Here is a 9,487-nt window from a genome sequence, read left to right as displayed (position 1 = left end):
TTTTAGTCCGACACAAAGCACTTTATAGGACTAACAGGAGAGGAGACCTGTGGAGCTTTATAGATGCACACAGAAACACACCTGATATAAGGTCAAAGTCTGAAGTTCAGAAAATATAAGAGGAAATCTGACATGTCTGAAGGTGGAACTACCGAACAACAGTCTTAAATAAAGATATAACTTGAAATAATCGAAAAAATATTAAGACTTCTTGTGAACACAGCTGATATTCACTCACAGGTGAGTTATGGAAATCTTTATTCAATGTTATTGAAATGGTTAAGTAGAGTACTTTTAATTGACTTAGCTGGTCAATACTAGATTGCTATTATTAGTTTTTTTAATAAGAAATGTTTGAGAAGTGTTAAAATGTTCTTATCATTGTAAAACAAAACTCAACGCATCAAAAGTGTGAACTGTGGACAGATAGAACACAATGGAAACTTGGATTAAAAAAATGAAATACATTTCTGTATTTGAATGCCAATTTATTTGACTTTTAGACATACAAATCAAATATTTAGGTGTGTGTGTGTGTGTGTGTGTGTGTGTGTGTGCTTGTGTGTGTGCGCGTGTGTGTGTGTGTGTGTGTTCTTGTGGGGAATGTTAATGATTTGTGTAGAGTATTTTATTGGATGACTTGACAACAAGAAGGTGAACAAATCTTGGGATGAAATATGAGTTGTGTTTTTTTTTCTCTCCTGGAAATGAAGAACAGAAATGGCAAATTCTTTACCACCACCATTACCAATGCGAACCACCAAGAGACTAAGCATGGACAGATCTCTCTGTGAGTCTATTTTGAGTTAGTCATTAAATAATTCATTTACCTGATTTGTTCAGAAATATATATTTTTTGATGGGGGCCACAACTGTGTTGGTAAAAAATAATCACTAATGTTGTACCTAAATCATTTAATATGGATCTACTATATATAACCAGCCCATGCTCATTCTGAAAATGTACCCCTATATATATTTCTGAAGAGCGCCAAATACGTCCCAGGAGCTACGTTTTTTTGTAGTTTTTTGTTTTTGCGAATCCGCCAGGGGCTGCTGTGTACACGTTTTGAGATAATAATTCTATACATTTATATAGGGCTTTTCTGGGCACTCAAAACGCTTCACACATAGAGGGAATCTCCTTATCCACCAGCAGTGTGCAGCATCCACCTAGATGTCTCGACGGCAGCTATATTGTGCAAGATTGGTGGTGATGTGATGAAGCCAATTATGATATTGGGAGGGTTAGAAGGCCATGGTGGACAGAGGCCAAGGGGCAAAATTGACCAGGATGCCAGGGTGAAACCCCTACTCTTTTCACAGGACATCCTGGGATTTTTAACCACCACAGAGAGTCAATTTAATGTGTCATCCGAAAGACGGCGCTCACTGAGCAGTATAAAGTCCCCTTCACTATACTGGGGCATTAGGACCCACATCGACCGCAGGTTGGGCGCCCCCTGCTGGCCTCACTAACACCACTTCTGGCAGCAACCTAGCTTTCACCATGTGGTCTCCCGTCCAGGTACTGACCGGACACAGCCCTGCTTAGATTCAGTGGGTGACCATGTGAGATTTGCAGAGAGCTAGCTGTTGGCAAATCTCAAATTTCTCTCGCGAGTGCCCTCCACGCCTGCTCTTCTCTCGTAAATTCACCAGAGACTGCTGTCTACTGACTGACTGACTGACCGATACACCCTCCTCCTGCCCTAAACCCAACCGATAGTGTTTTCAAAAGCACCAATTGGCCCAACCGTCCACTTCCTTGAACCCAACCGCAGTGTTTTTAAAAGCAATTCAGTCATCCGGTAAGCGCAAAAAGGAAGGGCGTCATGCTGCCTCGTTAAGTTCCTTTTAAAGATGAAATGCAGCCATACATAGCTCTGGCTACATAATTTGTGATCTCCAGAAATGTATAGGGCTACGTTTTCAGAATAAGCCTATATTGCAAATTACTGTAGGTGTCTACAACTACAATGCATTATTATGCCTAAATAAATGTATCATTTTATACAGATCCTTTATCAGGCACTGTATGCTTGTTTTTAATTGTGGCCAGATTCAAAAATACTTGCGTATTTAAAAATAAATGCGTGTAATTGTATCTTGCATTTACTGTATGAAAAACCAAAAACCAAAACTCCTTTTAAACCATTACTTATAACCATACCCCACCCTAGTAACATTAAAAGTATTTTGAAGAACAGTTCAAGCACGATAAGCACATTGTGCACAATGCACTTGAATGTTTTCTCTTCTTTTTAGCTCTGTCATCCTCCATGCGTCCTCTGTTCGAAGAGCTTCAGTGTTCAGTTTGTCTGGATGTGTTCACTGATCCAGTCAGCACTCCATGTGGACACAACTTCTGTAAGAGCTGCCTGAACTCGAGCTGGGAGAACAGTCAGGTCTGTAGCTGTCCATTGTGTAGAGAAAGATTCAGCGATAGACCTGACTTGAAGATCAACACAGAGCTTAGACAGCTTGGCCAACTCTTTAAGGAAAGGTTGACTGTGCGAATATCTGAGGTTCTCTGTGACATCTGTGATGGGAGAAAGATGAAAGCTTTGAAGTCCTGTTTGACATGTCAGACTTCTTACTGTGAAACTCACTTAGAGCCTCATCGAAGAGTCCCGAACTTCAAGAAACACAAACTAATAGAGCCTGTGAAGAATATAAAGGACTACATATGCCAGAAACACGAGAGACCTCTGGAGCTGTTCTGTAGAGATGATCAGATGTGTGTTTGTGTGTTTTGCACTGATGGAGACCACAAGACTCACAACACTGTTCCTCTAGAGGAGGAGAGTAAAGTGAAAAAGGTGAGAGATACTGATAAAAATGTAACTTTTTTTCTTCAAAGCAAAGTTCTCATTGGGTGATCAAATGTGTTCGTGTTTCCTTCTGTAGACTCAGCTGATAGAAACTCAGAAAGACATGCAGAAGATGATTCAGGACAGAAACAAGAAGATTCGAGACATCAAACACTTGGCAGAACTCAGAAAAGTGAGCTCAAGATATTCAATACTTAATAGATGGTGTTTAGATTTCTCGAAAAGTAATTTCACTGTATATTTCAGAAGCAGGATGAAAAGCTGATTCAAGAGCTGCAGCAGGAAATCAATGAACTGAAGATAAGAAACTCAGAGCTGGATCATCTCTCACACACTAAGGATCACCTTCAGCTCCTACAGGTCAGTGACTTTCTATCTGTTCACATCACAGGACAACACTCAGACTCCTCCAGCTGAATGATTTCTCCTTTCTCATGTTGTAGCTTTACCCATCCATATGCAGCCCTTTAAATGGCAGGAACTGGTCTGATGTGAGCTTGGAGACTCTGAGGAGAGCTCTGACTCAACTGCAGGAAACCCCAGACCAGAAAGTCAGTCAAACTGGTTGGTTACTATCAAACACAACACAACACTATTTTAGGAATAAATTAAAAATTGAATCATAAATGAATCATATTTAAAATCAGCTTTCTTAATGACATAACCTACCAACGTGTATGCACTTTCATTTCAGTCAAATCCTAAAGGAGTAATGATAAATAAAATATGCATTCATTTTCCTTTAGTTTAGTCTCTTTATTCATCAGAGGTCGCCACAGTGGAATGAACCGCCAACTTATCCAGCTTATGTTTTGCATAAGATTGTCACGAGTGGGGGAGAATCACACAAAAGGCAAAAATCCATGTGCAGCAATTTATTAACAAAAAGACAAAGGTATCCAAAAAGACAGAGATTTCCAAGAGACAAAGGTTTCCAAATCTTGCACAGAACTATAAGCAAGATACAAAAACTAGATGACCAGACGAAGGAACTGGCAAAAATCCAAAAACGGGTAAAAACAAGGACAGGGTAGAAGTGCTATCAAGTGCTAACAAAAACTAACACAAACAGGAATCCAAGAACAATCGTAATACAAAAAACTAGATAACCAGACAAACATAACAGACGTGAGGAACCAACAAAATCCTAAGGCAACTAAAACAGAGAACAAGAGGGTTTATAAAGACACGACTAAATTAACAAACACGAAACAGCTGTAACATAACACAATCAATAATACTAAGGATGATGAGAAATGAAGTGAAACTACAAAACAAACTAGTGTCCTCAAGTGTCCAAATTAGGGCATTGCAACAGGTGTGACAAAGATGCCCATCCAGCTGCAACCCAGTATTGGGAAACACCCATACACACTCATTCACACGCATACACTACAGCCAATTTAGTTTATTCAATTCACCTATAGCATGTCTCTAGACTTGGGACTCTGGACCTGGAGCACCCGGAGAGAAAACCCACACAAACACAGGGAGAACATGCAAACCCCACACAGAAATGCCAACTGACCCAGCCAGGACTTGAACCAGCGACCTTCTTGCTGTGAGGCGACAGTGCTAGCCACTGAGCCACCTTGTCGCCTAAATAGAACACTGTATTTTTCAAATGGACTTTCAATGTAATGGACATTATCTTAAAGAGCCCATATTATACATGAAATAGGGTCATATTTTGGTTGCAAGGGTCTCCAACAACAGTCTAATATGCATGCAAGGTCAAAAAACACTTTCATGGTCTTATAATCTGCATTTATTTTTACCTAATTATCCCAGCGACTCCCGTATGAATCGTCCAGTGATTCATTTGTTCCCAAACCCCTCCTTAGCGCGAAGCTAATCTGCGCTGATTGGACCGATGACAGTCTGTCGCGATTGGTCGACTGCCTTCAGTCAGAGAGTGAAATGGCCAATAGCCAATCAGCAATATAAAAAGTAATCACAGTTCATACACGCTCGATAGTGTAGGCGTGGATTTAAGCTGCCACACACACACAAAAACACACACACACCTCCGGACGACAACGCTCCCGCTTCCGCCCGCACCCGCCAGGTTTTAGCCTGAGAACCCGCTCCGTTTTCTGCCCGCCGCGCCCGATCCCGCTAGAGCGGAGGAGAACACAACCAAAAATCACCCAGTATACAGTCCAGAAAGCCAAGCTGTCTGGATAAACACACACACACACAGCACCAAGCACACAAAGCTCGTTCGCTCGCTCTCTCTCTCTCTCTCTCTCTCTCTCTCTCTCTCTCTCTCTCTCTCTCTCTCGCTCTCTCTCTCTCTCTCTCTCTCATATGCGCGCGTGCGCACTAACACACACACAAGCACCACGCAGACTCTCTCTTTCTAATTCGCATAACAATATCCGTGATATTGCTAGACAGCCCGCTACCGTCCCAAATTAAACCCGTTACCGACCGCTCCCACGATTTATTCGGAAATTTATTCCCGCGGCTGTCCCCGCGCCAGATTTCTGCGGCGCGGGAATACATTTCCGAATAAATTGCGGGAGCAGAACTCTAGCACGGAGCTCCATAAACAAAGCAGCACGCGTCGCGTTTTTAACGTGACTTTGCACGCGATAAGAGAATATAGCCAGTTAACCTGATACAGTACACGCGGTTACAAGTAACAAATCACAACTAAATACATTTGCAAGCTAGAGTCAACGAGGCAACTTTAATCGCATGTACTTACACTTGAGAAATGGAAGAAACCCATCCTGACGTCCATCAGTAAGTTACTCTTTACTGATCCTTCCTTTAACAAACTCAGATGAAGTATTCTTTGTAGCATGTAGCTTCCAGAAGTTTCCAACTGCTTGGTTATAATGCTGATGTTTCATTTTTGGGTAGAGACTCAATATAATATCCATCTGCAGTGTGACTTCAATCGACCGGCATGTTTGTGTGCGTGTGTTTGTGGGTGTGCGTGTGTTTGTGGGTGTGTGTGTGTGTCTGGGTTTCTGCGTCAGAGGGCGGGGCCTCAGGTTTGAAATCTCCCGGGTTTGCGCGTGCACGTGAATAACTTGGTTTCGTTCGTACGTCATGGCGAAACACCTAATGAATCGGTATCAAGGCGACTCGTTTGAAGCACCATGAGTCGACTCTTTTATAGATGAATCAACCGTTTTAAACACTGTATTCTTACAGATTTAAGCCTTAGCTGGATACTCCACTTCACTTAGAGCTGTGTTACACACTACATGGAGGGGAATTTTCAAAAACCCATAATATGGGCTCTTTAAAAGACACAGCATGTCATTTTTAGCCACTAGAGGGTGTCTGTGTTTTGTAATGTGGTAATTAATGCACCACATCTCTTGTAGGACATGAATGTTAAGATCTCTTCATCGTCTGTTATTTTTTTTTTTGTCTTTACAGTGTTGAGGAGGATACAGCAGTTTGCAGGTACAATGACTGATCTGTTCACTCACATAAAACCTTCACAAATATTAAAACTCTTAATACGTTGCTTGCCTGTACAAAAGATGCTATTAAATATTAAACATGTGAAAGTCATTCTATTGTAAGCATGTAATAATTGATTTTATTATCTGATCTCTCACTCTAAGTGGATGTGACTCTGGATCGTGATACCGCTTATCCAGAACTCATCCTGTCTGATGATGGAAAAGAAATGATACAAGGAGACGTTTATCAAGACCTCCCAGATATCCCAGAGAGGTTTGATCATTGCCCTTCGGTCCTAGGAAGAGAGGGATTCTCCACAGGGAGATTTTATTTTGAGGTGAAGGTGAAGGGCAAGACTGAGTGGATTTTAGGTGTGGTCAGAGAATCAATTAACAGGAAGGGGAAAATCAAACTGAGTCCTCAAGACGGACACTGGTGTGTGGCTCTGATGAAAGGAGATCAATACTGGGCCTGTGCTGATCCAGCGGTCTCTCTAAATGTGAAGCCGCAGAAGGTTGGGGTGTTTGTGGATTATGAGGACGGTCTGGTCTGCTTCTTCGATGTGGTGTCCAGATCTCATATCTTCTCTTTCACTAGACAGTCTTTTATTAATAGGGTTTATCCGTATTTTTGTGCGTGTTTTACCAGTAACGGTAAACATTCAGTACCACTGATCATCTCACCTGTTAAATACAGCGAATGAAAGTACACCTCAGATAAAATTGACGAGTTTTAATGAGTTTGTAAACAAGGAATCTCAAAATGGTAATTATGCATATTTTTAAATCAAGGTTCATGTTGTGATCATGTTAGCTCCTGCTGGTACATCCTGCAACTACACCATTTGCTGCAAAATCAGTGAAATGTACTCATTAATTTATCTAAAAATTTGTAAAGAAAAAAATTATTTTATTGTAATAAAGACCATTATATATGGGATATTTCGTCATTATTATTTTTTTATTTGTTGCATGAAATACTAACTCACTGGCCACTTTATTAGGTTCATCTGTCTAACTGCTCGTTATGCTAATTTCTTACGAGCCAATCACATGGCAGCAACTCAATGAATTTAGGCATGTAGACATGGTCAAGAAGATCTGCTGCAGTTTAAACTGACCATCAATTTTTGGAAGAAAGGTGTTTTAGGTGACTTTGAATGTGGCAGACAGGCTGGTCTGAGTATTTCAGAAACTGCTGATTTACTGGGATTTTTATGCACAACCATCTCTAGGGCTTGCAGAGAATGGTTTGAAAAAGATAAAATATCCAGTGAGCGGCAGTTCTGTGATTGCAAATGCCTTGTTGATGCCATTGGTCAGAGGAGAATGGTCTGACTGGTTTGAGCTGATATAAAGGCAACAGAAACTCAGATAACCACTCGTTACAACCGAGGTATGCAGAAGAGCTTCTCTGAACGCACAACACGTCCAACCTTGAGGCAGACTCCTGTCACTCCTGCCACTCCTGTCAGCTAAGAACAGGAAACTGAGGCTACAATTTGCACAGGCTCACCAAAATTAGACAATAGAAGATTGGAAAAATGTTGTCTGGTCAGATGAGTCTCAATTTCTGCTGCGACAATCAGATGTTAGAGTCAGAATTTGGCATTAACAACATGAAAGCATGCATCCATCCTGGTTTGTATCATCGACTCAGGCTGCTGCTGGTGGTGTAATGGTGTGGATATTTTCTTGGCACACTTTGGGCCAATTAGTACCACTTAGACTGGTTTCTTAAACATGACAATGAGTTCACTGTACTCAAATGGCCTCCACACAGTCACCAGATCTCAATCCAATAGAGTCCCTTAGGGATGTGGTGGAACGGGAGATTTGGATCAAGAATGTGCAGCTGACAAATCTGCAGCAACTGTGTGATGCTATCATGTCAGTATAGACCAAAATCTCTGAGGAATATTTACAGTACCTTGTTGAATCTAAGGGGGTCCATCCAGGTACTAGTAAGGTGTACCTAATAAAGTGGCCGGTGAGTGTGTGAATGTTCACATGATCTAAATATGAAGTGATAATTTTGTACCATGATGATATGACTGATATGATTGTCATTTAATGAACTCAGGACTGATGTATGTCTACCATATCTTTTTCACTTACTTTTTTTCACACAAGAAACAACAACTCTAGCAGTTTAGCACAAAATTTTCAGAGCATAAACAAGTTACTTTGTATAACTAGCACTTCTTGTGTGTATTGCCTCTTCTTGTTGAATTGCTGAATGCCTCCGCTGTTGTAAGTCACTTTGGACAAAAGCGTCTGCTTTATGTAAAATGCAAATGTTTTCTATAAAAAGCAAACCAGAATTTGGGGGTCTGTGGCATTATTAGCATAATGACACAGGGCACGACTTATAGTTAAAATGGCTTATTTCTCTGGAACATTCTTTCCATACGTTCGGGATAATGTAAGTGCATAAATCAGTGAAATATGTAACACTGTTCTAATGGTATTTGGATATTCTAATGAAAAAAGTATTACGTATTGTGCCTTTAAATGACTGAAATCACATTTCAGTTCTGTACTCTTTCTGTCTATTTTTCAACCAATCCATCTGTCCATTCATCAATTCAGTTGTTGTATTACCATCTGTATGCTGTTCAAGATAACTTGATCAAAACTCCTCTGTCATTTAACATCTCATCTGAGCAGACTGTTGAAGTTTTGAGAGGAGATTGAAGTAGTCTATTAATTCTGTTATTTTACCCTGACAAAATCCATTGTTAAGCAGGCAAACTCCGACCTACAGTATCTGATAGACCACTATTTTTTTATTTTTTTATGTGGGCTTTAAAAGCTTTTTATCTATGTTGTTAGCTAAGATGTGCGACTGCGAATGTTCGGTCGGAAGTTTGATACCGCGGCTTCACCTTCGGCTACATATGATTCCTACTGCGCATGTCCAGACTTCTTTGGCATTTTTTTATTTATTTATTTTTTTTACAAAAGTCAGTTTTGGGGTGTATAGATGTTTTAATGAGACATTTGTAAAACGAAAAGGAATAAGTTATCTCTTTGGCCTGTTTAGCAGAGGAACAAACAATAAGCCTTGAGAAATTATTGGAACGCATATGCAGACGCTATATATTTAATTATATTAGATATTAAGTTAATTTATAGGTTATACTTTAAACTTAATGTACGAAAATATTTTGAAAAAGTCAATTTAATAAATGATTTGCCTGATTTTTTGTTGCATTTACACAG

At 40.3% G+C, this 9,487-nt stretch overlaps 1 protein-coding gene across 5 annotated transcripts; it reads left to right on the top strand.

Annotated features, from left to right (window-relative positions):
• Positions 1-4: 4 nt before the first annotated feature.
• Positions 5-7,202, top strand: btr05 (bloodthirsty-related gene family, member 5). Of its 5 annotated transcripts, none has more exons than XM_021477725.3 (8): positions 5-240; positions 714-790; positions 2,269-2,822; positions 2,911-3,006; positions 3,081-3,194; positions 3,278-3,398; positions 6,234-6,260; positions 6,425-7,199. In XM_021477725.3, exons 2-8 carry the CDS (start codon positions 721-723, stop codon positions 6,964-6,966), a joined length of 1,524 nt encoding a protein of 507 aa, XP_021333400.1. In that variant the 5' UTR covers positions 5-240; positions 714-720; the 3' UTR covers positions 6,967-7,199. The 5 variants fall into 5 exon arrangements, with proteins under 5 accessions (XP_021333400.1, XP_073763259.1, XP_073763260.1 ...); XM_073907158.1 differs by having other exon boundaries at positions 28-240; positions 3,278-3,385; XM_073907159.1 differs by having other exon boundaries at positions 87-240; positions 719-790; positions 3,278-3,385.
• Positions 7,203-9,487: the final 2,285 nt, after the last annotated feature.

The sequence above is a fragment of the Danio rerio genome, chromosome 7, assembly GCF_049306965.1.
Source record: "Danio rerio strain Tuebingen ecotype United States chromosome 7, GRCz12tu, whole genome shotgun sequence".
Lineage (NCBI taxonomy): Eukaryota > Metazoa > Chordata > Actinopteri > Cypriniformes > Danionidae > Danio > Danio rerio.
This window is presented reverse-complemented; position numbering and strand designations above follow the sequence as displayed.